The sequence below is a fragment of the Arabidopsis thaliana genome (genome assembly GCF_000001735.4).
Source record: "Arabidopsis thaliana chromosome 1 sequence".
NCBI lineage: Eukaryota > Viridiplantae > Streptophyta > Magnoliopsida > Brassicales > Brassicaceae > Arabidopsis > Arabidopsis thaliana.
In genome coordinates, this window is record NC_003070.9 from 7,804,656 (window position 1) to 7,832,208 (window position 27,553).

The window sequence follows — 27,553 nt, forward strand, 5'->3', positions numbered from 1 at the left end:
ATAAATTTACCATTTACATATGTTAGTTGTATTTTTTACTATTGGAGAAACTTGTAAACACAATGGTACAGTGTTTGGCTGATAAATTTTTGTGGATATGAAAGATCCAAAGTGAGAGAAAATGCTAAGACGCTAAAAAAACAGGACAAAAATTCCTAAAGGAAGAAAAGTGTTCAAATTTTTTCGAAGTTAACTCTCTGTTACTGATTACCATGCATGGAGAGTCTTGATAATGTTCTGAATCACCTGAAACGAGATAAATTGACAATATCAGCATTATGTAACATAAGTTATATTGTTACTTTAGTTTATAAATTTAAGATTTTGACAAGTCGGCGAAGAAACAAATTAAAACTGGTGATCTGATAATGTATACAATAGTTTACTTTTTTAACATCAAAAAAGTTTAAAATAGTTTACTTACCCGGATCGACAACACAGAAGTACTTGCCGCAAGCTGTACCTAGACCATATCGTTATCTCAAAGTGAAACATTTTTAGGATTTTTGAGAATAAAGTCAAATGTGATGAGATGAGATGAGCTCTCAAGATAGAAGAGAAGATAATAGAAGTTTTTTGTGAATATAATATGTTTTTTGGTTTTGTTTTCAACTAGTACTTTTGATGATTCCCAAAGCAGCTTACTTGTCAAAAACTTAAAGAATCAGAACACAAAAACAAAACAAATAGTAATATAATCCATCAAGTCTGGCCCTTGAGTATATCGTAATATCGTATGCAACAGTGAAATCAAGCAATATTCAAAAGATCTTTAAAGCCAAGGAGTAGCTTTTTGATCTTAGCAGATGTAAAAAGGTTAAACCTAGATAAGCTAAAAGACTAAACACAGAGTGTTACGTTATAAGCTGAAGCATTTATTAATGATTATTACATTTAAATGTTTTTACCTAAACAAGGTTTGATAAATCCATAAATACACAAGAAGAGAGCATTTACTTTCACTGTGGTGATGAACAAAACAACCACTTCAAAGCAGACGAAGGCCCGCTACCATTAGGGAGTGATGGAATTTACATGTGCTAGGGTCCATTGACATTCTGATGTTTATTAGGCTTTTCATCAGTCCATCATTGTTGATCCGGCCATTTTTTCCCTCAAAGGCTCTAAATTCATGTTGCATCTACACCAACATAGCAAATGGGATTCAAACATATTTTAGCTAAATTTTGTGTAAAAAATACTTGAATAAAATACCATGTATATTGTTTTCAAATTGTGTTCTGAGCATCGTATGTTTGACACCAAAATGCATACACGTCTAACGTTTTTAATTAAAGTGCAACTTTTAGATAAAACGTTGTCGTCTTCTTGTTCAGATTAGGATGAAAATTGCATAACGCGATGCAAATTCAGTAGTTACGTTTGCTAAAGAGAAAATAACTGCAGTGAGGATGGTGTTGATCATGACTTCATGGCATGATTTTGGCGATGAACTATTAAAACCTTTTCCCAATATGAAAAATTGAAGCAAACGCTATATGCATTAAAAAATTTAAAGGATATGACACAATATAATAGCTAGTGATTTCAACAGACCTTACAAAAGATTGACTTCCAAGATTCTTTTTTTTACTGGCGATGAACTATGACAACCTTTTCCCAAATGAAAATTTGAGGCGACGCCTTATATATGCATTAAAAAGGTTTAAAAGGCTATGACACAACATAATCACTAGTACAAACCGATGGACTGACAATTTTTGTCACATGCAGAAATAATGTACATATATCCATAATTGCTTATATGATATAGAATATGGCTCTCAAATATCGTATCCCATCAATACACCATATTGATTCTTCAAATATGCAAGTTATGCCGTCCTGCAAAAGGATTTTTAGAAAAGTATGAAAGACTATAGGATAATGTAATATACGCTTATTATTATTTAGTTACGTGTCTTGGAGATTATATAACATATATAAGAAAGTTAAAAAACAAACATATATAAGAGAATTACCATTTCAAAAAATTCGATCAAAAGAACCTCAAATGAGGATCAAGGGGTAATCCAACACCTGCATAAAATGGATCGTATACTGTATTTTCTAACCTGAAATAAGAAGTTAATATATAAGTAATGTAACTAAAAATATTTTAGTTCTAAAGAGAGTATACTACTGATCTAACATTAATTACTTATAGTTGATATAAACAAACCTCTCCTCATTGTTATTGGCCGCACTTGAACGCCTATTTCCATCTTGCCATAGAGATACACTCGACGATTCTGCTATACTTTTTTCTTGAAACGGTAACATGATCCTCTGCAATAGTTATTTTTTATGTGTCACACTCCTACAAACTTTTCTTAGAAGAAGAAAATGATTAGTTTGTGTAAGAATGCATGTGTACCTTTCTTTTAGACGAAGAACCTTCATTTTCAAATTGATCATAACAATCGCGTTGGCTTAAACCTCCACCCTACAATAGTAGACATAATATTTTTGTTATTATCACAAGTGTTTAAAAATTGTATATTATAGTTTTGTCTTGTAACAGATTGACTAATAGTAGTTGGTTAATATTTATTTATACAAGCAAATAACATTTTTCATCAAGTGGTTCTATAGCTCATCCTTCAACGAGAAATTAATTGACATGTAATCCAATAATAAGATGAAAAAAACTTTACCTGTTGGATCATTGAGTTTGTGTATGAATTTTGATACTGATTGTAGAGAGTTGGGTTCAAAGACGGCATCGCTGTAACATGTTGTTTTCCCTTCTCTTGGGCGCGATAGGGCGTACTTCATATAAACAACAATCATGAAAATAAATTTAACCTTGTACCAAAAAAAAATAAAAAAAATGATATATGAAATATTAACACCCAAATTGCATGGAAGTAACAATATGTATTTCTAATGCATGTTTCAATATATTAAAAAGATATGTGCTAGTGCTAGCATGATCAAAACTTGTTACCTGGGAGGTGTTGATAGGGTTTGAATTGCAGGTACTAAAGACATGTTTTGTGGTGTTGTAATTGTCAAACTCGGAGGCATAACACTTTGAATTCTCCTCGGCCTAATAAAGTAAATAATGTAATACATAATTTTTCAATAGATCATATGGAAAAGTTAAGCAAAACATGTATAGGGTAAGACAATGATGTCACCTTCCACGGGGCCGGCGAGTAGGGTTTAACGAGCTTGATTTTTGGAAGGCATAAGCAAATGAGTCAGGCTGATATGACCTATGCGTAAATGGTGAGTAATTTCCTGTCCTGTAAACATTCGAAACTCTTCATTTGTAAGTAATTTAATAATTAGAATGTATATAAGCAACTAAACAAAAGTAAAATCACTTTTTATATACTTCGTTAGTGTAAGATTATTACTCTGGATGCGTCAAAATAGTTGGAGTCGATGCAAAAGGACTTAGGCATTGATTGTTTAGCAGTGTCCCCCTATAATTGGACAAAAGATTAAACACAATTAAGTTTCACTACACTGGATAAATCAATTTTTAAACAATCAAAGTAATAAATCTCTTACACTGATGTTGGGGTACTAGACATGTTTGTGAACTTTGGTAGTTGCATTTGATGTTCAGTTTCATGAATACGCATGATTTGTTCAAGTAGTGAGTCGGTGTGATTATATTGTTCCTTCTGATACCTGCATTGATTGATATTTGTATTAATAGAATTTCTAAACATTTTATATATTTAAGGAGAGAAAAGAAAAAAGATGTTATGAATTGCATACAAAGAAGGATGAAAGTGATGATCTTGAAGGCCATGATGAATTAGATTGAGATTTGTAGGTCCATTAGCTTGCCCCACTTCTTGTATATTACTCCTTACCTGACTCATCATAATATTGAATGTTTTTTGAGTACACATCAATTTTAAATTATGGATTATGTAAAATAGAGAGTTATAGAAAATTTATACCAGTGTTGAAACATATGGCTGGTTAGAGAAATGGGGAATTGTCTGAGACAATAAAGGTTGTTGATAACTTTGCTCTGGAGGTCCATGTTGTACATCAGTTGATTGTAGTCCAGTAGTCATCATTTGATTGCTCGAAGTTAGGACATAACTTCCACTGTCCACATTTTCTCTTTGGCCATTGCTAAATACACTCGACGGCTACAAAATTATAAGATTAGTACATATTGAATGGTATGTCATTAGTTATATGCATTATTTTAGTGGAACAAGTGTTATAAGTATAGTAGTGTTCTTACCATGTCATTAAAGTTTTCTGCAGTGGTCAAATACTTAGAATAGTCGTCATCTTGATGAAAGCTTTGATTGTGTGCTACTATGGCTGTCTCTTGATCAAAGCTTGATGAAGTTCTTGTCAATGTCTCTTGATCGGTGTTTGAATTCTCTATTAGTGGTGAAGGAAACACATCACTTGTGGCGGCAGAGACAGGGTTATATCCAACAAGGTCATTGTGTTCATTTTCTGAAACCAGCAACGAAGCATTTCCTCCACACTCCTATTCACATTATACGTTAACAATATTATTATATACGTAAACTACTATTCTACTTTGTTTAAATGCGACTTTTTTTAAAAACAACCATTTACATGAAAAGTAACAGAATGAGAAAACAAGAACAAGAGGTATATTAATTGGCCAACAAAATGTAGTTAGTCAAAGCAAAAACCGTTTGATGAGACCAGTGGATATAGCAAAGTTTTTGACCGGACATATGTATATTTAATAATTAATTATTTATAGGTTTTTAAAATTATAATTTATCTCTTAACTAAATATTATAAAACTTTTGAAAAACGCATTTTACTCTATATGTTTTGCTATGGTTTTGCTTTAAAAAATATATATATATTTTCTTCTAAATATACACAACAATATTAGTATGTGAAAAAAACAAAATTTTAAAAAACACCGGAGATGAAGAAATATACCGTGAGAACACCAAAAGTTTCTGGTAAGTCGAAGAACGAAAATTCAAGATCGTCGTTTGAAGCCATTCTTAACAACACTGCAATATTCTCAATCAAATCATTAAATCAACGTAAATCACTAAATTGTATACTTACCACAATAAAAACATCAAATATTTTGTATGTATGAAAAAGCTTAGATGTGACCAAATCAAAAGTGTGTATGCATATATTTTTTATATGTTATAAATGCATAGTTACACATGCCATGGATTGTATATATATATATATATAGTTTCAAAATATCTGTGAAATGAAAACATAATAAAATTTGCAAAAGCTACATGTATTTTCATTAAAATGAACAAAATTCCACATCATCATCATCCAATATTGAAGAAAACATTTGATAATGTAAAATTCAAGGAACAAAAAACATGTGCGTTAAAAAAAGTAATTTAGATTTGAATATATATGATATATAAAACAAAAATGAAACTTATCTCATAATTTACAAAAAAATCTTATCTGAATCTTGTTTCAAATTTTAGAGAGCTAAAGATAAATTTTAACATAAATGAAAATGATAAAACTCAGAAACTTATGCCTAATTTATCTATAGAGATGATGTGAACTAAAATATACCTTTTCTTCGGTAAGAAAAGCGACCGGATATGCTCGAATGAAACCAAGATATAATGAAATCAAGAAGAAGTATTAGAAATGGTCGAGGTTACGGATCGAGATATATAGGTAGACGCTTGAAGCAACGGGATAAGATTTGATAAATATGATTGCCTTTATGTTTGTATTTTTCTGTGTGGCCAAAAACAAAACAAAATTGTTTCCGTATATGATTACAATAAAAAATTTTATACTAAATTTAGGATTACATATTTTTATACTAAATAAAAAAATTATGAAGATAGAAAATCTTAGCTTCAAAATTTCATCTCTATTCGTACTTATATATTACTAGTGATTATCCATATCCTAAAGACATTGCGTTTTGAAGCAATCATAACTCAGAAAAGCTAAATAATAGTTTAATTTTTAAAAAAAAACAGAAAAGCTAAATATTTAGCTTATAAAATTATTGTTTTTTACATTTATTGGAGAAAATCTTGATTTGAAATCCCCTTATAAAATTATTTGGTTTTACATTTATTGGAAAAAATCTTGATTTGAAATCCCAATAATATTAGTGTTAGATTTCTTTCCTCAATTGTTAGGACATTATATATAACTTTTTGTGAAAGTATATATTGTATATCTTAGTTTTATAAATTAAGATAAATGTATCCATTCGTAAATAAACAGATGGAAGATTATCTTAATATTGACATTGCTAAGTTCATAGGATGAAGATTTAACTTTAAAAACAAAATTGCTAGCTTCTCAACACTTATTTGCCCCAAAAAAAAAAACTTCTGAAAACTTTAATTCAATATTCTAAAAGTTCATGAGATTTGGTGAAATTTTAGAAATATGAAGTTATATTTCAGACATCATAAACTTGAAATTTTTATAAATTCTTTAAATTAACGATTTTATAAAATATTGTGCAAAATTTTATAATTTTGGTAACCCAGGCAAAGATTGGTCCAAAATAAGCATTTTTCTTTGACTTTTGAAATATGGGATCTACAAAGACACAACACAGAATCTGCAAATATGGAGACCAACCAAAAATCCAAATTTGCCAGATTCTGCCAAGTCAACAACAAAATTATAGAATATTGTCGGTTTTAGAAAATTATAATGGATAGATTACAGGGGAAGGAAAAAAATCTTAAGATTATTTCTTAATAGAAAAAGACTATTAAGGAAGATAATAGACAATTAAGGAAGAAAATCTAAATCTGATGAGAAATATCTATTCAGTTTTTCTTTCTTTTTTTTTTGTCTTAACTACACAAGTGGAAACGAAATACAGTAAAACCTCTATAAATTATTATTCGATAAATTAATAAATTTTTCCGGTATAGAGTTGGGACCAATGTAAAAATTGATACAAATTGATAAATTAATAAGATAATAATTTTTTTGAAAATTTTATATAAATATATGGTCCTATCAATAGTATAAATTAATAATTGTATAAATTTACAAATATTTATTATAAATATCATATGTAAAATATGATTCTATTAATGTTTTTCTTCAATTTTATTAATTTTTTGTAGTATTCAATTCTAGTATTTTACAACATCAAAAAAAATTTGTATTATTTTTTAAACTTAATAATTGTTTTATACTTGTAATTGGTTTCATAAATACTATCGATTATAAAGAAAAAAACTACATCTTATATTGAATTATTGTAAGAATTTCCAAAATTTGTACAATTTTATTAATTTATCGATAAATAATATCTCTCTAAATTAGTAATTTTTTTTGTCTCAATATTATTAATTTAAAGAGATTTTACTGTAGCCATGTTTTTAGTATAAACTGAGAAGATAAAATTTTCCGTTACAAATTAACAACAAATTGTGTAGTAAAAGGTTATTTATGTGTCAGATTTTTCTTTTTTGTTGTCTTCTCCTGACTATAACTTCTATGGCAGTGTAATTTTGAAAAAAAAAAGAAACAGAACACATATAAGAATAACATAATGAAGATAAGATTTCTTTTTTTTTGTGAAAATTAAAGAAGATAAAACTTGATTTGCTTTTCGCCCATAAAACTATAAAATGGTGTTGCCAAAAAGAATAGTATACAAAAATAACACGACTCTTCATCGTCTTCTCATGGCAAAAAAAAGTTCACTTTTTTATGGGTTGTTGGAAAAAAATATGAATAAATTTTTAAAAATGGTATACATAAATAAATAATACATTATTGGCTACTGAGTTGAGGAACCTTTGTTTCATAGTCGGAGACTTCATGATCAACTTGTGTCTCCGCCGTCACTCCCGGAATATCACTCTGCTGAGCTGGCATCATCTCTTCTATACTGGGACCCACACCTTCATGCTGGCACATTGACCAAAAAAGTCAACATTTTTAACTTAAGTTATTAAAGACAAAAAAAAAGACCAAAAAAAACCTGTTGCTGCATAGAAGCGAATAAGGCCGAGGATGAATACGCCTGAGCCCACTCAGGGAACATTTCACCATTGTGGTTCGTCACGTGGCATTCACTCATGTTGTTTTGGTTCGAGCTTGAGCTACTTCCTTGCAACAATGGTTCATACATTGCCGATGATAATTCTCTGCCAATTTTACATTTCTTTAAAGTAAAAATTTACTGAATTTTCTTGATCAAGATTATAAAAAAATGTGAAAAGTTTACAAATCTTCTTGATCAAAGAAAAAAAAACAATTATAGTACCTGAGTTGGTTAGAATGGGCCGATGCATCAAACAAATGGGTTTGATTGGTCCCATTTTCAGGTAGCCAACCTTCAACGACGTCATTTACAAAAGGACCACCAATGTTTGGTTGCATAGTAGATGCTTCATACGAAGATAAATGGTTGCTCATGAGATGGTCTCGCCGTTGGACAACATGTGTTAGAGTGTCGAGAAGTTGCTTCTCAGAAACTTCGTATTCCTCCATGGTCGTGAATCTTATTGGATCCGGTTCGTATCTCCTGCTCATATTATATAGTAAGCAATCATGATTTGAGTTAAAAAAATTATAAACTATAACATATAACATTTATTTTTCGAGTAAAAACCTTAGTTCTTCTTCTGCCATTTGGAGTTGTTGTTGTAACCTACAAACTTCATGCTCAAGTTCCTAGATTTCCGATTTCAAGCGAGACATTTAGAAATATATCTATGTCTTCTAATTAATTGATGGAATAACGATTAATTACCTCGACGTCAGAGTTGATAGCTGCAGGGCTTTTTCAAAATAATTATATGAAAGAAAAAAAAAGTTTAGTGTATAGTTTAAATGTGTTTTGAAGGAGTGTATCTTGGTAAACATATGAAAATTATAAAATCAATTATAACGACAAACCGAAGGAATTTACGGACTTCGTGACTTGAAGAGCGATGTCATTTTCAGTCTTGAGTTGCTGCAGAATCCTTAGTAGACACTTTCACATAACAACAACATTATTCTTGACTTTAAGGAAACAACATAATGAGGAACAAACTAATCACTATGATTAGAACTAACCTCTTTGTTTTGAATATCTCTGCAAACAAACCAAAAAAGAAAAGAGAGGGTCATGAAAAATTTATTATACCCATATGATCAAGTGTAATGTAACAAAAGAAAAACTGATATACATACGGGCGTCTATTCTGGTCAGGAAAGTATAGAGCACTGAAAGAAAACAAATCAAATAACCAAAGTCAAAATTTACTAAAAATGTAGTAATTTATAAAACTTGGAAAAGAAAGTAGTTTTTAGCGTACCTCTCTCGTTCTTGTTTAGGAAGATTGATGAATCTTGAAAAAACGTCTTCAATCCTAAAGAGACAGAGAACTAAGATATGATATGGTCCAAAACCTAGAAAGCTAGCAATGGAAAATGTTAATGAAAAAGGGGTAAATTAAATGATGTAATACCGAGTTTTTCCGGAGAAAAGGCTAAGGCGATCAGAAGGAGAGAACATGATAAGAGCAATGTCGATATCACAAAGAATCGACAATTCATAAGCTTTCTTAATCAAACCATTTCTACGTTTTGAAAACGTAACTTGTCGATTCGTTGTGTTCTCTATTCTCTTGATTTCTAATTTCACCCGACCCATATTGGCGAAGCAGGAAGAGATTTTGATTCATCCAAATCGTAAGTTGATATAATAATGCTGATCAGTAATCTACAAAACTTCAATCCAAAAAATCCTTGTTTGAAAATAATTTTGTTAATATATACGGAAGGAGGATGAAGAAAACTGCTTATAATTAGGCGAGTTAATAGGAACTAAAATTAGAATTTTTGACTATATTCCTTCTCTAGCCTCGTTTCGTTGTATATCGTTTTGGAGATTTCTTAAGTTTGCTCTTCTTTTTTCATCAAAATCTTTGGATAAACGGTGATGAGATTACGAGATACTCATATGCTGTTTAAGCATCAAAGACGCTAACTTTTATGAGTTTGATAGCTAAATAGTCCTCATGATACATCATAGCGCAGAGTTTGTTGTCTTTTTCGTCGACTCTATGAACTATCTTCACTAAAAATGTCCCATTAACACAATTTCAGTTAATGTCTCGACTTTTGTTTGCCTTTGAATATATATCAAACATTGAGGGATGTAACATTCAACCACCAAATTTCCAAATAATCAGAGCCAACGATTAAGTCACAATTACTGAGGACTAAATTTCTGATTTAACACTTGAGACAAAAGTGGGAACATGAGAGTACAACAACAAAAGAGAAACAGAGTTGGATCACAAATCATCGAGGAAATGTCTTAAATCACCTGAAACACACATAAATAGACAACATCAATAGATAATGCAGTAACAGATCTCTTTAGCTAGTTTCTTGAGATGAAACAAAAAAACACAACAATGGTTTCATCAGATCACACACAATCTGCAGATCCATTGTCCCAATTCATAAACTCAGATGCAAGTAGCAGTACTAATGAGAGTCGAATGATCTCTGTTACCTATGAAGAAGTAGTGAATAGACCAGAATCAATGATGAGTATCGTCGAAAACCCAAGGCTCATGCAAGAAAAGCTCACGACCATTCATTGGAACACGACCTGAAGCTATGTCCTCTTGTCGTTTCCTTGCTGCTTCAGCTTGTTTGGCTAATAACTCAGCATCCTTACAAGTAAACAACAAACTTAGGTTAATCAATAATGATGATTCTTTTGATTAACTTTATGTAAGATTCATTACATGAAAATAAACAACGAGGGCTTCCTAAAGATTATGCGTTTGAGTAGAGATATCAAATCTAGGGTTCTTCAAATCGATATATTCACTAGGAATCAACATGTAAAGGAGAAAGAGATAGAGAGATACCTTTTGGCGTTTCCAAGCGAGGAATTGATCTTTAGAAATTGAAATCTGTGTAGGTTTTGGCGTTTCTCCATTACCGGCTCCCATCGTTCAACGTTTTTCTCTCAACGCACGAATTTCAATATTTCTCTATTTTGATCTGTTTTTCTTCATAGGTTTCGTGATAATTATTGTTTTTTAAACGACAGCGTATTGATTGTCCCATCATAAGTTTCCTTTTCCTCGTTTCGTCGTCGTTTCAATGAATAGCTAAGATTGAATCCGATGGTCGTCATTTTTTTGTTATTTTCTTAAATTTTGAGTATGAACGAATACGAAATTGAATGGAGGAGGTTTAATCTTCGTGCTTGTATTGGTCCACTATAGTTTATTAAGATTTTCGAATGATAATGATACATAACTATTATCACAATCGATGGACTCTCTTTAGGATCCTAAAATTGTCTAATCATACATTACGGTTGCTATATTGGTGTCATTTTGCCAATGTGTATGTTTTTTCGTTTCTTTCTTGGTTTTTTTCTATCATGTGAATTTTATATAAAATTATCAATGGTAGGATATTTGATAGATTACAAATATACACCGGCGTAAACACAAGATTTTCCCAAACTCTATAAAAATGAAGCAAAGTAGTACTATGAGATAGAGGAGATCGAGCGATAGGAGAGTAAACCCATAATAGTATCTCTAACCCATCTCTATTTTAGAGATAAAAATAGAGATATGTTGAAGTGAAATTAAAGTAAAAATAGAGTATTGAGATAAAAATAGAGAAAAGTTAAAAACAATTAAACCCAATAAAACTAGAATCAAACCAAACCAAACCAAACATCCTATTTCCAAGAATTATTTTGAGAGAACGAAATGAAAATGCTCTCAACCAACCATTGCTACTCAAGACCTCTACATATTACAATCTGCATTAAAACATCAAGAGAATCCTAGACTAATGAATATGTTTTTTGAGCATTTATGTTTATTTTGTCAACATCAGATTTTAATCAACAAAAAAAAGTTCAATGTCATATTTTGGTTTTTCAGTATGGCGATATATATAATCAAAAGCGTCATATAAAATTGTAATTCTCGCCCATTGCCAATACAAAACTACACAAAACGAGCATCACCTTTTACCAATTAAGTATTGAAATGCTATTATCTAAAGGCAATTAATATGAGTCCTCCAATGTAATGGTTAATCAATATATTCGCGAATTGTGCTTAGAAATGAAGCCAAATTGAAAAAAGTTTGTCAGTATTATTCGTGAACCTACCATTTTGTTGTATTAAAAAAAAGTTTTTTCAACGTCAAATTCTTTTTGTAAAGATTCTTTTTTTTGTTTTTAAATAAAGTTTACACTACAAAAAAAAATCCATATTTAAATTACATGATAATATGCGGCTACCCGTCGATTCTTATGGAGAGGCAAAAGATGGAACACATAACTGAAGTAACTCCAGCCTTCTCGCTTAGGGTTGTTTGACTTTTTATTATTGTATCTCACACCATCAACAAAATGATGACTAGTGGCATTTTCTCAAATTTCGGATCTAACTTCTTCGAATCTTTTTTGTTGTTCACTGTAACTTCTAAAACTTGTATCACCACATTTACCTTCTTCTTTGTTTTTGTTAAGTTTTTTCATCTTTATGAGAAACAACACAAATATAAAGAAGAAAAGATTCGAGATCCGTATTCTTCTTCATTTTGCTTAAGTGAAAACAAATAGTTTTTGTTTATTTCTGTTCCATATCTGAATATTTCCTTATGGAGAAACTTTGATCTGTTTTGATCATCACTTTCAAAAAAAGTTTTTGTAAGAATATTTTTCTCCTCTTGTTCTACAAAAGAAAAATCATATTCTGCAAAAACAAAAACACGTTTATCTTTTCTTTCAACAATCGGGACGTGACTTTTAAAAAATAAAATTCATTGATACTTTTTCTTACCCTCTTTTAATCTTTTTTTTCTGAATAAAATAAAACTTCTTATAATTTCCCCTCTTTTCTTAAAATTAGGGTTTCTCATTGATATATTTGGAGAGTAGGTTAATCAGTGAACCTGGACAGGATCTAGGTTCCTCCTCTTTAATAACAGACGTTGGGTTTGTACAATCTGGCCTGACGTTTCCAGTTAAAAAAAAAATAAAGTCCTCTTTATATATTTAGACCTAAGCAAAAATTTCTCCATAGAAGAACTTTGAAGGAAAAAAAGAGAGGCTAAATCAAAGATCGAATTCGTCACTGTATTTATTTTCCAGGTAGATATGTAATGCTTTTTTTACCTTCCACTATCAATGGTTTTGTTCTTTCTTTTGCTATATTCGTCGACTTTATGATGATTCCCTTATAAATCGATTTCAATCGTAAGATGTGTTTTGCCTTTTCTCTATTCTAAATTCACAGGCCTTTATTATATAATTACATGGATATTCGGCATTATACGGTTTTAGAAGAACCTAACCAATTTTCCATCACCCAATAATTGCTAGTCTAAAAGTGATTCTAAGACGACGTATGTATATAGCATAAGAATTTTCACTATAAGTCAATTAATCGTTTGGTGTAGGAAGTTTAGCCAAAAGTTACAATGGTAAACGTTTGCGGCAGCTAAATCAATTTGATTGTTAGTGGAGATACTAATACGAACTTACTAGTGCGAACAAACTAATTTCTTATTCTTAGGGGTGCTAATGGCGTTTTTTGGCAACTAGGGCCACTTAAGTTTTTTTTTCCTGAAGTCATCTTCTTTCTTAGTTACGTTAACGATGTTTTTGAATGTAAAATATTACTATTTTTTTTGGCAAAACAGGTTGACATTTCTATAAATACGTCTCTTCAGTGTTTGCTACAAAACACACATAGCAATGTCGGCTAGAGCTCATCCTGTGGACGATGACGGAGAGATTTCCCCGGTGGAAAGATCTTCCCCGCGGCAAGCAAATACACCGTATGTCCACAAAGTCGAAGTTCCTCCTAAGCAAAACCTTTTCAATGAGTTCATGTACACTTTTAAAGAAACTTTCTTCCACGATGATCCTCTAAGGCATTTCAAGGACCAGTCAAAATCCAAAAAGCTCATGCTCGGTATCCAGTCCGTCTTTCCGGTTATCGAGTGGGGAAGAAAATATAATCTTAAGTTGTTTCGCGGCGATCTTATTGCCGGTTTAACCATAGCCAGTCTCTGCATTCCTCAGGTTAGAAAAAAGGTTCAATTACTTCTGCCACAAGTTACTTATGTAAGAAAGCATAAACTGATATGTATTCAAATGGTTTCAGGATATTGGATATGCAAAGCTCGCGAGTCTTGACCCTAAGTATGGTCTATGTAAGTTAATATCAATATCCTAATTAAGCCTCATTTACGTTTTTATTGTATGTTTTCTTTGAAAATGATACAACAATTCTTATTATTGGTGTTTTTTTTTGTTTCAAATTCTTGAATAGATTCAAGTTTTGTTCCTCCGTTGGTGTACGCATGTATGGGAAGCTCAAAGGATATAGCGATTGGACCCGTTGCAGTGGTTTCACTCCTATTAGGTACTCTGCTTCGTGCTGAGATCGACCCCAACACAAACCCTAATGAATATCTCCGCTTAGCCTTCACCTCCACGTTCTTTGCCGGTGTCACTCAAGCAGCACTCGGATTCTTCAGGTAACATACTAAATACTAATTCCAACCTCACATATAAACTATGCATCAAGTTTAGAGATTCTTGTTTATCTAAAACTTCTTAACTTTGGTTTCAGATTGGGTTTCTTGATCGATTTCTTGTCCCACGCGGCGGTGGTAGGTTTCATGGGCGGAGCAGCCATCACCATTGCGCTGCAACAGCTCAAAGGCTTCCTAGGAATCAATAAGTTCACAAAGAAAACCGATATCATCGCGGTTCTTTCTTCCGTAATCAGCTCAGCCCATCACGGAGTAAAGAGTCTTTCAATCACTCTGTTTTTAGTATCTTTCACTCTTTATGTATCTTCACCGTTTGATATCAAATGCTTGCAGTGGAATTGGCAGACAATACTCATTAGTGCATCGTTCTTGATCTTCCTTCTCATCTCCAAGTTTATCGTAATTCACCGAACCATCGATTGCAATCTCTTGTTGATTTCTATTTCCTTGTTCTTATATGATCTTCTGATAAAAACAGGGGAAGAGAAACAAGAAACTGTTTTGGATTCCAGCTATTGCTCCGTTAGTATCTGTCATCATTTCAACCTTCTTCGTCTACATAACCCGAGCCGACAAGAAAGGAGTTCAGATAGTAAGCATAACCTTATAGGCTTAAATATATAAACCCTAAAGTTACTTGCGATGTAAGTTATTTTACTTTGCCTTGTCTTAATTTTCTTCTCCTCAGGTGAAACATCTTGACAAAGGTCTGAACCCTTCTTCTTTGCGTCTAATATATTTCTCGGGCGATTACCTTCTCAAGGGCTTCCGCATAGGCGTTGTCTCAGGCATGGTTGCCTTGACGGTACTTACTTACATAAACCCTAAAATTTATGTTTTACTATTGAATTTTGATTTAATATGTAAACGTAAATGCAAGCACAAATCTTTGTAACAGGAAGCTGTAGCGATAGGAAGAACATTTGCAGCAATGAAAGACTACCAAATCGATGGTAACAAAGAGATGGTAGCATTAGGAGCAATGAACGTAATCGGTTCAATGACCTCTTGCTATGTATCCACCGGTTCTTTCTCAAGATCCGCCGTCAACTTTATGGCCGGATGTCAAACGGCAGTCTCCAACATCATCATGTCCATTGTCGTCCTCTTAACGCTTCTCTTCCTCACTCCTCTTTTCAAATACACACCCAACGCAATTCTTGCAGCGATCATCATCAACGCTGTGATTCCTTTGGTTGACGTTAATGCTACCATTTTGATCTTCAAGATCGATAAGCTCGATTTTGTTGCTTGTATGGGGGCTTTTTTTGGTGTCATCTTTGTATCCGTAGAGATTGGCCTTCTAATAGCCGTAAGTCCCAAGAAAACAGTACCATATGTGTGAATTGATAGGTTTTGCAGTTTTCTTGGCTGATGTTTTTGGGTGTTAATGTTTTAGGTGGGGATATCTTTTGCCAAGATACTTTTGCAAGTTACGAGACCTAGGACAGCGATTCTTGGAAAGATACCAGGGACTTCGGTTTACAGGAATATCAATCAGTATCCTGAAGCGACTAGGATTCCGGGAGTTTTGACAATTCGTGTTGACTCCGCGATTTACTTCTCCAACTCCAATTATGTTAGGGAAAGGTATGAGATCGAATCATGAAATCAAGTTTGAACTGTTACTTGTTTCACAAGAAATAAAGTGTGTAAAACCTTACAGTTTTTGGTGTTCTTGAAATATGTAGGATTCAAAGATGGTTGACAGATGAAGAAGAGATGGTGGAAGCTGCAAGATTGCCTAGGATCCAGTTTCTTATCATCGAAATGTCACGTACTGAACTAACTCTTTATTTTTACATATAGATCGCTATGAGGTGATGACTTCTGATTCACGTCAAATGATTTTTATTATACATTTTTAGCTGTTACGGACATCGATACTAGTGGTATTCACGCCTTAGAAGACTTGTATAAGTCTCTCCAAAAACGAGACATTCAGGTACACACCATAAACCAAAGCTAAGCCTAGATTCTAAAGAAGTTATTATGAAACAGACTAACACTTCTTTTGGTTGTGTGCCAAAACAGTTGGTTCTAGCGAATCCAGGACCGCCGGTCATAAATAAGCTACATGTTTCTCACTTTGCGGACTTGATAGGACACGACAAAATCTTTCTGACGGTGGCTGAGGCCGTGGATTCTTGCTCCCCTAAACTGTCCGACGAGGTCTGATCCGGAGAAGAAGAATCTTGATGATGAAGCAAAATGATATAAAGTGTTGTATGTTGTATAGACTGAATTGAGTAGTCAGTGACTTTGCTCTGTTTATCTTTTATCTATCCCCAATCGTGTGACGTAGAGGTCAAGTGTAAAAGTTGACCTATATAGAGCTTTTTTTAGAGTCGTGATAAGCTTGGATTTACTGGATTAGTTTTCGTTATTGTTTTCAATAACTTTGAACTATAGAGATTATATAATAAGTTATAATATATAAACGAATAAAATCGGAACCCAAACATTAACATCTGATCAACGTAATGCAACGAGCGACTTTATTGCTACTATTATTGGTGGGGAAACCTTGACAAAACGTTTTGTGTTCAAGATTCGAACATTGAAAAAAAAAACAATGAAAACATTTCTCCGTAAATAATTATGTGTGGACCAGAAGTTGAAACCCACTTGTGTACACAATAAACTAGATTAAGACCTTTGTTTATTTAAAATAATAATGGCTTAGACGTCTAAGCGTTAGACGGTCGTTATCTAGATATCAATTTTCTTCATGTATTATTATCTAGTTGATAGACCTAGTTTGATGTTTTAGGTGCCTATTAGATACGTTTGGCAATCGATCTGTTTTTTTAAATATAAATTAACTATAAAATCATAAACCATTATATTTTAAACGAATTTGACTAAAACAATTTAACCACCGTGCAAATAGAATTATAAAACCGTCTGTAAAAAAAAAAAACTCACATCTCTTCTCGAAAACATTAATTGAGAAATAAAAATGGTACAAAACGTAAGATTTTGAGACCGACCATTTTGTACAATGTGCCAACTCTGTTGTACTGTAATCGAGTGTCCCCAAATGCACCAATCAAAACGAGTTAGCACTTAGCACTACTTGTTTTTTGTGCATATTTTTTATAACAAAAAACAAAAGATGCTAAGGACTATCAATCAATCAATGTTCCATCAAATGATAATAATAAAAAACTGTTTTGTTTTGTCATAAAATTTTGAAATGGTATTATAAATGGGAGGTCAAGTGATATTGAAATTTGGCTTGGGAAGTGGTGAAACGTTGGAGGCCCTTTTTACTATTGTAAAGAGACATATCGGTCACAGAAGTGGACAATGTAGCCCAGAAGTTAGGAGCTATAATACAACATTTTCACTTTATTTCTCATCCATTTTTAAAACTTTTCACTTTTTTTCCTCAAATTTTACTATTTTATATAAATGTCATCGATGGATAAACTAATGAGTGATTCAGCCAAATATTTTGAATAACTTTATTTTTTTATTTTTTTATTTTTTTTATTTTTTTATTTTTTTATTTTTTTTATTTTGAATAACTTGAGTTTAACTAAGATTTCAGATGATTTTAAGTGAATTTATGGAACAAAGATTTGCTAATTTATTAGTTTAATAGCCTTACATTTTAAGACATATCTATAAATAAAATAACTAATAACAAGTATTTAGCAAAAAAACAAACTAATAACAACAAGTTTTTTAAGAGTTTAAATTTGCTTGATTGTTATTCTAAATAATACAATTTCAATTGTATGATTGAATACACCTACACAAAATAATTGATTTAAGAAAAAGAAGAAGACAAAATAATTTGTGAAAGAAGAAGAAAAAAAAAGCAATAATAACGAATAAAATAAACACTTAAAGAATCGGAATCATGACGTGTCGTAATTAAAACGGGAATAGAATCGATCAGACAAACTCAACGGCTCAGATTAACTCCTCAGTTTATGGCTCTTCTTTTATCTTCTCTGTCTCCTCTTTTCTCACTTCCCTCTTTCTCTCTTTCACTTTGCTCTGTTCACTCAGAGCATCAAATAAACAAAAGAGAGAAACCAAAACCACACAAGACTAACGATGTTGCTAGGGAAGAGACAGAGACCACCAATAAAGAGAACCACGAGTCTATCTGAGATTAAGTTCGATTTGAATCAACCTAGCGAACAAGAACCATCCGATCATCAGATTCAGCTTGTGAACGTTGATGAACATCGTCAAGTTCATCAAAGATTGTTAGATCAACGGCTTTTAGCGATGGTCTCACCAAGAGGTACACAGAGAAGACACTCAAGTGATTATTCTGAAGATTTTCTAAGATCTTGCTCTCTTTGTAAACGTCTTCTTGTTCATGGCCGTGACATCTATATGTATAGGTATGAGTTTAGGACCTAAAGATTAATCTCATGGTTTTGGTTTGATTAGATATGTAATTAACGATTTGGTTTTGGTTGTTAAATTATGAGCAGAGGAGATAGAGCGTTTTGTAGTTTAGAGTGCAGGCAACAACAAATTACAGTGGACGAGAGGAAGGAGAAGAAGAAAGGTTCGGTGAGGTCCACCATCGTCGTCGCCACCGGAACCACCACAGGAGAGAGAGTTTCCGCCGCCGTGTAGGTCTCTTTTACATATGTTATATATTATCGGTAATGATTGTATTATATGGTTCTTGTTTTATGTATAAAAAGCATTGAGCACTATTGACTGTGATTAACCATGTTAATCATCCTTTAAACCTTGCTTTTGATCTTAAGAATTATTGTATTATGCATATTAATTAGATTTGTGTTCTACTGATTATTCTACTTCTAACTATCTGATTAATTACCATTAAAAGATAAAGATTTATTGTGTGGAGATTAGATATATCACACCATTTCAATTCTTTTTACAGTCAGTAATTGACAAATCAAGAAAATTCGAAATCGTATTTGTGAAAATTGTATACCAACTTAATATATTGATATACAAGTTTGTACCTTATGTACTGTGGATTTCATGTATATCAACCCACCAAAAATATATATTTACCGTACTGTTTTAACTTCATGCTTACTTTCGAATATAAGGAATTAAGGATGATCCAATAGAATTTCTTCATTTTCTGTTGTATTGAAACAAAAAAAAATGAATATTTGAATATGATTTTGGTCAAGTAAGGAATCTCATACCTATTCAGCCTAGCATTGACTGGTCCCTCATTGTAACATTTTAAGAGATTCTTACTTTTTTGCATGTCTCAGTTTTGATAGATTCCTAATGGCTAATGCTCTCCTTTTGCTTCATAAAAGAATTCTTGTTTTAAGCAAAATATTCTTTAGGAAAAACCAACCAATAAGTTCATAACTTTTATTTTTCAACCGGTTCTATGGTCAAAAAAATATCAAAGTTAATTTAGTTTGTTGGTGTTAATGTCCTCGTTGTGAATTACCATCTAAATATTTACCCAACATAACGTATGTTGTTGGCGATTAAAACAAAAAAATCATTGAATAGAGTCTGTCTTCTACCTTTATATAAAGCCAAAACTTCTGTGTTCCTTTTCTTCTAGACTTGCTTTATTTAAGTTGTGTTATTGAGCCATCATCTTATTGTTTTGGATTGAGTTGTCCCATCTAAAATAAGCAAAGACAAGATAGGGAACATATCATGTGAGGATCGAGCTCATTAAACTTTATAATAGTTCATGCATACCAATTACTGTATGAATTATTTAGAATACTCCCTTTCATAATTAATAGCATACAACAAAACTCGATAATTGTCTCTCCCAATACCTTCTCTAGGTCATGAAGAAAAGAAAGTTCAAATGGGCCTCCCAAAGCCTATCTACTTCACATTGATGGATCTCTATCATTGACATGGGTTGGGCTTCATGAACCCTGCTTGACAGCCTTATTTGAAGCGATGAGCATCTGAGTTTTAGTATATTATTTTTGTTGTGATCAATTTTTGTTTGGTGTATTTGATGAATGATGCGTCAAAGTCTCAAACACTGTTTCCTCCATTAGTAAAACAATTTTGTTTGTTTGGGCAAAAGCATCTTCAGATCGCATATTCTATTATAGCACCTCTGATTCATTAGACATATGTCATCTTTTTGCCAATTGTCAAATTGAATCAGCAAATTTTAGTAGATGTCATGCAAAATGATGTTAGAATATCTCATCTAATTGGACCAAAAAAGCATATCTCATCTAATTATATTATTTCACATTATATTATAAAAATTTCTTTATTTGATCAGTTATTTATTTATAAATTATAACTATATTATGATTGTTCAAACAAGTCCGGTTTGAGAAAATACTAATCTATCTCATCTCTCTCTAAAGAGTATAGATCATATGTTATTAGTTATTATGTAAAGTTGTAGTATCATTTTCTATTAAGCTTTAATAGGTTTTATGATATGATAATCATTTTCCTCAAACCGAACCATCTAGACCAAGAAGAAAAAAAGGCAATGATTTGGGGTGGTTATTGAAGGCTTTGAAGAGGTGCTTCATCTGCTGAATTTTGCTGTCGTAGTGTATTATTTAGTATATATTTTTAATTAAGTGAAACGTATTATACTATTATGGTCTATACAACTCCACGAGAGGTTGCTGACACAAATTTATTCAATATTCGATTTCCGACTAGAAACCTTCTCGCAACAAATTCCATACTATACCATTCCACTTATTTAAATCGTATATCTTACATAGTACAAGTCTACAATAAAGCATTGTTGGCAACATTTTCAGTACCTTTGTTTGGCAAAAGAAAACACAACCATCGATCCTTCGATGTTTAAGTCCACAGGAAACTTCGTTGGATACAACAACAAAAAGAGAAGAGAACATACATAGATGAAAATAAAATGCTATTTAAATTAATAAAACAAACGTATTTTGTTCCTTATAATTGCGAAAATAATTTCCCCTTGTGTTGGTTGTCCTCACTGTCTCAATTGTCACTACCTAAGGAAGCCGATCTTTTGTTGTTTTACGTCTTAAGTTTGCGATTTTTTTGGACTTACGAAAATTAAATGCAAAAAAAACAAGAAATAGAAAGTTGACAAAAACAAGAAATATAAATCGTCTAAAGCTTGCTTTATGTAAACTCATAAAATCCTCCTTTTTGGGCATTGACAAGTTCATCTGTCTCTCTTGTCGTAGTGAAAGAGAAAAAGAAACAAGTTTTTTTCTGTTGGGTAATTTTCTACTCGTCATTGGTTTCATCGACATTGAACTAGAACCAGGTTTGTCTCCGTTCAAGCATTGCTTATAGTTTCTTCCCAATTAGATCTGTATGCAATCAAATTAAATTGCTAATGTGTTTGCTATGATCACAGAGTTACTCAGGGTTTCACTATCGAGTTTTTTTAGATCTTTAATCACGATAATTAGTTTGCTAATTATAGAATCTACCACAAAATTTGGTTTCTTTTTTTCTCCAGAATGGCTACTGCTACGTCTCACCAATCAGTCGTTTCATTTGCTTCTCTCCGGTCTTCTCCTTCTTCTACAATCTCTCAATGTGGATTCAAGATCGATTCTTCACTGAGCTTTACATCGAAAAAGACAAACTTTTGCAAGATTAAAGCAATGGCATCATCAGTTTCTTATGACAACACTCTCTTGTCTCCTTCCAAGACAATCCCTGACAATTCTCAAAAGAAATCAAGTAAGTATATGCTCTGTTTTTTTTAATTCCTCAAATCTCACTTTGGTTAATGATTATTTATCTAAATACAAGTTTGTGTGTTTTGATGGTTTAGATGAAGCAGCTTTGATATTGATTAGGCATGGAGAATCTTTATGGAACGAGAAGAATCTTTTTACTGGTTGTGTTGATGTGCCATTGACTGAGAAAGGTGTTGAAGAAGCTATTGAAGCAGGGAAGAGGATTAGTAACATTCCTGTTGATGTTATCTTTACATCTTCTTTGATTCGTGCTCAGATGACTGCAATGCTTGCTATGATTCAACACCGTCGTAAGAAGGTACCGATCATCTTGCACGATGAAAGCGAACAGGCGAAAACTTGGAGTCAAGTTTTTAGTGATGAGACTAAAAACCAATCCATTCCTGTCATACCTGCTTGGCAGCTCAATGAAAGAATGTATAAATATATCTGGCTTTCACTGTCTCTCAACATATTGAGCTTTGAACTGATAATAAGCTTTATCTGCTTTAAAACGTTTTTGGATGTAGGTATGGAGAATTACAAGGTCTTAACAAGCAAGAAACAGCCGAGAGATATGGGAAAGAGCAAGTTCACGAATGGCGTAGGAGTTATGATATTCCTCCTCCCAAAGGAGAGAGTTTGGAGATGTGTGCTGAGAGAGCAGTAGCTTATTTTCAGGACAATGTAATGAGGATTCTTTATTAAGTCCCTTGCTAACTTTTCTCCTTAGTTTGTCTAGTAATGTTGGATGTCAAATTGCAGATCGAACCGAAGCTTGCAGCTGGAAAGAACGTAATGATAGCTGCTCACGGGAACTCGCTGCGGTCTATCATTATGTATCTTGACAAATTGACTTGCCAGGAGGTATGATAAAAAGACTAGTTACATATCCATTCTTGATTACTGGTTATGCAATTTTTCTGATGAATAACTGAAATTGTCTTGATGGTTTTGGTTCTTAGGTGATAAGTCTAGAGCTATCGACAGGTATACCTCTTCTCTACATATTCAAAGAAGGCAAATTCATGAAGCGGGGAAGCCCGGTTGGTCCAACAGAAGCTGGTGTTTATGCTTATACCAAGGTTATGCATCATTTCTCTCTTCTTCATCTTTTTAGATTTCTCTGTTTCAAATTTCAATGATTCTGAGTGTTTCTTTGTGGTTGCAGAGATTGGCTCAATACAGACAGAAGCTAGAGGACGATAGTGAAGTACTCTGTGCCTGAAGTAAACTAGAAAATTTGGTTCTTCATCTACTCAACTCTCTTCCCACAAGCTTAGGACCTTAGAGGCGTTTACAAAGAATACATAACTTCTGATTTTGTTCTTTTTTTCTGGTTCTTCTTCATTCATATGTGTCATAACCACCACTGTTACCTGAAGGATAATGTTCAAAATGTGACCGTTTCCGTCTTTCTAGCCAAACACTTGTTGATGTTGTGTTTGTTGTTGTTACCAAACTCTTTAAGCAAACAAGTATTATTCTGTGAAACATTTAAGAATCTGCACTTTTACTGGTCTTAATTGTGTAACAACAACAACAAAAATTATAGCTCCAGCATAGTATTAGCTCCAGAAGCTTCTACAACTTTAGGATTTCATGTTTAGGTTTTTGTTGTATCTAAAGGAGATTGCAAAGTTCCATTCTCTATAGTCTCATCTTCTTTGTCCTCCAAATACTTCATCTCAGAGTCTGAAACTTCAGAATCTGAGTTAGTCAAATGAGCTGAGGTTGATGACACTGTGGTGTTTCCATAGAACTTCAAATCATCCTCTCTCATTCTCTCAGCATATTTCTCAAAATTGAAACCCGCATCGCTGTTTTTTCCACCAAATGCAACCTCGAGTTGCTCCATATCGAAAAGATCCTCCAGAAGCTTGTTGCTGAGGTTATCATCTGAGTAGACAAATTTCACCTTGTTGCTGGTCTTTGGCTCTAAAAATGGTTTCACCATCTGCATATTAAACAATTTCCTCTTATGTCAAAAAGCTTCATGATGCATAAGGACTTGCATATAGAGAGATTTTGAAATGTACCTTATAAAACGACTCAAAAATCTTAGGCGGGTTGTATACAATGGCCAAGCCTAAGCGTTCAGGGTAATGTTCTTGTAACACATGAGCGGTTTCTCGAGACACTTTCAAGGAGATATGAGACATGTTGAAACCGTGAAAATCGATTAGCCAAACCATTTGCTCTTGGTTATCTGGTAGGTTCAAGATTGCATTTTCCATACAGTACACCAAGATTCTAATCTGCCCTTTATATGATTTTGTATTCTGTAGTAAACCCAAAAAAGATATTAATCGACATGTATATAGCAACAGAGCTTTGGAAGGAAAATGGAGAAGAAGCCAAACCTGGCAACTTGGTCTCATAACAAGAACTGTTCTTCCATACTTATCGGTACAATTAGCTCGGTATATTTTTCCGGTCTCAGCTTCTCGTGCTATCTCCTCCTATAATAACCATTTCACATAACATGACAAATAAGAACCATATTATAAACTGATGGGATATTTATTGTCCACGAATATGTAAATACATACCCATCGAATCTCCTCAGGTTTGTATTGAGCCCTCCATTTTAGTGTTTCTTTAAGCATTTTAGTTGCTTTCTTGACATGGCCGTTACGCGCAGCCAAATACCGAGTAATGGCGGCATCTGAACAAAACTCAGATGACTTCTCAGTCAATGGCCCTAGTAATGTCCTCACTTCATTTATCTATGTTGTCAAAACACACAATCTTTATATCAAAAGAAGACAAAAAAAAAATTGATACACGCATGAAATATCACAGAGCTGCTAATGGTTCCCCTTATCATCATCATCATATACCTTGTTTAGATACTCCTCTGGTGTCAAAGATTTCTCAAATCCATTTGAAGATGATTTATTAGAATCAGAATTCATATCTTGCTGAAATTCAAGAGCAAAGTTGCAACCAAACTAATTGATTAGAGAAAAATAAATAGTCAAAATACAGAGATTTATACACTGTAATTTGATTGTTAATTCTTTGGCCAGAAACAGGGATGATTACAAGAATAAAGGCATTAACAGAGGTAGATTTTAGCCGTGGTTAAGAAGTTATTAAGCTAATAACGATGTTAACTAGATACAAATGCTCGCTTTGATTACTTAAAACGAAGTACATGATATGATCAAATAACCATTTCTTAAAGACAGAAAACACAAAAACAATACATTTTTTGAAAAGAATCAAGATTTACGCAAGACGAACTAATTCACATCTGACCTTGATCTTACTCTTAGATAACTAGAATCAATAAATCAAAAGTTAAAGAACATACTCACCTGGAAAAGAAAAAAAATAATTAGAGTGATCAGCGAGCGATGCGATCGGATCGAATGAGTCAAAACCTAAAATCTAGGGTATTGAAGAGCATAAATTGAGACCAACGAGTCTTAAGCGTCGGTCTGAAAAAAATCAATGAAAGTCTCGCTGTAAGAAAAGTAGTAGATTGATTTTTCAGGCGGCTAACGGACAATGTGATGAGAGCTGAGAGACACGTGACGCGCGATTGAGAACACCTTTTCAAAGTATTTCTTGATCTAACGTCGACTTAGTGAAATAGACCGGGAATTAAACCCGGTTTTGACTTCTTGATTTGATATTTGGTTATATGATTAAATGTGAATGTGACGGTCTAACCGCTCTGACATTACCAACCATGTTTCTCGTACGTCATGCCAACTGCATTTTATACCCAAAAAGGAAAAATTTATTAGGTTAGATAAGCTTTTTTTTTTTTTGTTGCTAAGATAAGCATTTTGTTATTTAAGAACTTTGAATTAATTGAGAGTTTTAAACTATTTTTTAATTTATAAGACAATAGTTGATTATTAATCATTTTCATATTGTAATATTTGATCATTGAAATATTATTGAAATTGAATTTATATTTATAGTTATTAATTAAATCACATGTGATTTCAAACAAATTAACAGGTCTCATGGGCCTAGTCTTGTACTTGTAGCCCATTAATATGATTTGATCTATTTCTTTTGTTTGGTTTTAGTTTTGATCTATTTCATATCTTCTTTTGCTGTTTTTTTTTTTTTGGAAGTTCTTTTTAGTTGAGCTTTTAGGGATGGTTTTTTTTCGGAGGGTGATCCACAATATTCGCCATTATAATGGAGATCCATGATAAAACTTTGATCCTAGTACAGAAGAGTGATATTGTTCGATTAATTTCAAATTTCTATTCAGTTTTTTTTTCTCACATAATTTTCTTTTTATTTGTTATAGTTATATTTTAGGGTCATTTTGAAAAGTACCCTGTTTTTGAGTTATGCTTTGAAAAATACCTTTATTCTAATTTTAATGAAAACTACAATCTTTTATATGTTAAATGACAATTTGTGTAATTTAAGTTTAAAGCTATATTTTAGTAAATCAAAACTAAACTCGAATTTAGAGAAAAAAATTTAACTAAATTTGAAATAATATTATATATACATATATATTAACACAAAGCTGATTTGTTATTTTTAATATAAAAAATCAATAAGATAATATCTAAAAATATTATAAAGTCTATCACTTAATATTTGTTATATCATATAAAATAAAATAATCTCCAACATTCCAAGCATATTTTTCAGCTCAACATATCACCAAACTTTTCTTCTATTCAATAATTTTCGTTGAATGATTTTGAAAAGTAAACTATATTATAAGTTTTCAATAATAATGAATCATCAAAATCTGCACCACAACAATAACACATGACTTTATAAAAATCATAACTTAACATTGGTAGAATGTTGTTATTCATTATTGTTTTAAAATAGTATTTAAGATAATAATCTTTTGGAATTATTAGTTATATTAAGATTTTGTAAAAATGAAATATTTAATTATTACAAATAAATTGATTTGATATTTGAAATAGAGATATTATTAGTCGTTATTAAGTTTGATTTTACATATTTAAAAGTAAAAATGAAGGAAAAAGTATTTTTCAAAGTGTAAACAAAAAGAGGGTATTTTTCCAAATTTACTCTATATTTTAAGGATAAATGATAAGATTAACCTAAATTTAATCGGTTAAAAATATAGGTAGATGGTCAGGACTTACGTGATTGCACAAAAGTAAAGGAAAGCAACAAGTGTTTAGCAACAATGGCAAAAGTCTTTTTATGCCAAAAGCTCAACATATCAAGGAAATGCATTAGCAAATGACATGTATTTAGATGGATACACAACTATATATTTTTTTCTCAAATTTTCGAATTTAGAAAATATATTTAATAATACGAAAATAACAATTTGTATATTTTAAGCACGTTTACGGAAGGAGTCCTATACTATGGAGTATGATTTATCGTTTCTGTTTATTGGTGTTTTT

General features: G+C 32.1%; 7 protein-coding genes and 3 long non-coding RNA genes across 19 annotated transcripts; 5 read left to right on the forward strand and 5 right to left on the reverse strand.

Annotated features, from left to right (window-relative positions):
- Positions 1-1,653: 1,653 nt before the first annotated feature.
- AT1G22120 (uncharacterized protein) lies at positions 1,654-4,977 on the reverse strand (the record flags this gene model as incomplete). The annotated part of the gene is made up of 13 exons (NM_102062.2): positions 1,654-1,845; positions 1,983-2,075; positions 2,183-2,289; positions 2,378-2,446; positions 2,658-2,772; positions 2,951-3,052; positions 3,144-3,251; positions 3,366-3,434; positions 3,523-3,645; positions 3,736-3,833; positions 3,924-4,121; positions 4,220-4,477; positions 4,912-4,977. 12 exons carry the CDS (start codon positions 4,975-4,977, stop codon positions 2,000-2,002), a joined length of 1,389 nt encoding a protein of 462 aa, NP_173631.2. The 3' UTR covers positions 1,654-1,845; positions 1,983-1,999.
- Positions 4,978-7,555: 2,578 nt separating this feature from the next.
- AGL104 (AGAMOUS-like 104) lies at positions 7,556-9,690 on the reverse strand. The gene is made up of 10 exons (NM_102063.3): positions 9,420-9,690; positions 9,267-9,320; positions 9,142-9,174; positions 9,025-9,043; positions 8,880-8,941; positions 8,717-8,744; positions 8,576-8,637; positions 8,228-8,488; positions 7,943-8,108; positions 7,556-7,869 (listed from the first exon to the last, which is right to left on the reverse strand). The coding sequence occupies exons 1-10, from the start codon at positions 9,602-9,604 to the stop codon at positions 7,732-7,734; spliced, it is 1,008 nt and encodes a 335-aa protein (NP_173632.1). The 5' UTR covers positions 9,605-9,690; the 3' UTR covers positions 7,556-7,731.
- A 127-nt stretch (positions 9,691-9,817) lies between these two features.
- Positions 9,818-10,083, forward strand: AT1G05717. Its single transcript, NR_138949.1, has one exon. It is a non-coding gene; the product is annotated as an other RNA (long non-coding RNA).
- On the reverse strand, positions 10,008-11,067 carry AT1G22140 (zinc finger CCCH domain protein). Of its 3 annotated transcripts, none has more exons than NM_102064.5 (3): positions 10,839-11,067; positions 10,475-10,637; positions 10,008-10,282 (listed from the first exon to the last, which is right to left on the reverse strand). In NM_102064.5, exons 1-2 carry the CDS (start codon positions 10,920-10,922, stop codon positions 10,503-10,505), a joined length of 219 nt encoding a protein of 72 aa, NP_564158.1. In that variant the 5' UTR covers positions 10,923-11,067; the 3' UTR covers positions 10,008-10,282; positions 10,475-10,502. The 3 variants fall into 3 exon arrangements, with proteins under 3 accessions (NP_564158.1, NP_001322669.1, NP_973881.2); NM_202152.2 differs by having other exon boundaries at positions 10,174-10,474; positions 10,574-10,637; positions 10,839-10,976; NM_001332537.1 differs by having other exon boundaries at positions 10,008-10,637.
- A 1,886-nt stretch (positions 11,068-12,953) lies between these two features.
- SULTR1;3 (sulfate transporter 1;3) lies at positions 12,954-16,921 on the forward strand (the record flags this gene model as incomplete). 4 transcript variants are annotated; one of them, NM_001332538.1, is made up of 13 exons in its annotated part: positions 12,954-13,099; positions 13,651-14,035; positions 14,118-14,166; positions 14,286-14,493; positions 14,589-14,763; positions 14,845-14,910; positions 14,990-15,103; positions 15,200-15,316; positions 15,410-15,823; positions 15,911-16,101; positions 16,203-16,288; positions 16,380-16,456; positions 16,546-16,818. In NM_001332538.1, the coding sequence occupies 12 exons, from the start codon at positions 13,706-13,708 to the stop codon at positions 16,687-16,689; spliced, it is 1,971 nt and encodes a 656-aa protein (NP_001319061.1). In that variant the 3' UTR covers positions 16,690-16,818. The 4 variants fall into 4 exon arrangements, with proteins under 4 accessions (NP_001319061.1, NP_001321055.1, NP_001321054.1 ...); NM_001332540.1 differs by lacking the exon at positions 12,954-13,099 and adding an exon at positions 13,412-13,431 and having other exon boundaries at positions 16,546-16,907; NM_001332539.1 differs by lacking the exon at positions 12,954-13,099 and adding an exon at positions 13,412-13,431 and having other exon boundaries at positions 16,203-16,456; positions 16,546-16,907.
- A 1,489-nt stretch (positions 16,922-18,410) lies between these two features.
- AT1G22160 (senescence-associated family protein (DUF581)) lies at positions 18,411-19,316 on the forward strand. Its single transcript, NM_102066.3, has 2 exons — positions 18,411-18,878; positions 18,972-19,316. The coding sequence occupies exons 1-2, from the start codon at positions 18,583-18,585 to the stop codon at positions 19,117-19,119; spliced, it is 444 nt and encodes a 147-aa protein (NP_564160.1). The 5' UTR covers positions 18,411-18,582; the 3' UTR covers positions 19,120-19,316.
- Positions 19,317-21,612: 2,296 nt separating this feature from the next.
- AT1G22170 (Phosphoglycerate mutase family protein) lies at positions 21,613-23,671 on the forward strand (the record flags this gene model as incomplete). 2 transcript variants are annotated; one of them, NM_102067.3, is made up of 7 exons in its annotated part: positions 21,613-21,748; positions 21,947-22,173; positions 22,268-22,610; positions 22,703-22,859; positions 22,938-23,039; positions 23,138-23,257; positions 23,344-23,671. In NM_102067.3, the coding sequence occupies exons 2-7, from the start codon at positions 21,948-21,950 to the stop codon at positions 23,398-23,400; spliced, it is 1,005 nt and encodes a 334-aa protein (NP_564161.1). In that variant the 5' UTR covers positions 21,613-21,748; position 21,947. The 2 variants fall into 2 exon arrangements, with proteins under 2 accessions (NP_564161.1, NP_001321168.1); NM_001332541.1 differs by having other exon boundaries at positions 21,622-22,173; positions 23,344-23,400.
- Positions 21,725-21,966, reverse strand: AT1G05723. Its single transcript, NR_138950.1, has one exon. It is a non-coding gene; the product is annotated as an other RNA (long non-coding RNA).
- On the reverse strand, positions 23,671-25,769 carry AT1G22180 (Sec14p-like phosphatidylinositol transfer family protein; the record flags this gene model as incomplete). 4 transcript variants are annotated; one of them, NM_102068.5, is made up of 6 exons in its annotated part: positions 25,496-25,769; positions 25,016-25,096; positions 24,725-24,901; positions 24,536-24,634; positions 24,212-24,454; positions 23,673-24,129 (listed from the first exon to the last, which is right to left on the reverse strand). In NM_102068.5, exons 2-6 carry the CDS (start codon positions 25,088-25,090, stop codon positions 23,779-23,781), a joined length of 945 nt encoding a protein of 314 aa, NP_173637.3. In that variant the 5' UTR covers positions 25,091-25,096; positions 25,496-25,769. The 4 variants fall into 4 exon arrangements, with proteins under 4 accessions (NP_973882.1, NP_173637.3, NP_850948.1 ...); NM_180617.1 differs by lacking the exon at positions 25,016-25,096 and having other exon boundaries at positions 25,496-25,620; NM_001332542.1 differs by having other exon boundaries at positions 23,779-24,129; positions 25,016-25,769.
- On the forward strand, positions 25,076-25,499 carry AT1G05727. The gene has a single exon (NR_138951.1). It is a non-coding gene; the product is annotated as an other RNA (long non-coding RNA).
- Positions 25,770-27,553: the final 1,784 nt, after the last annotated feature.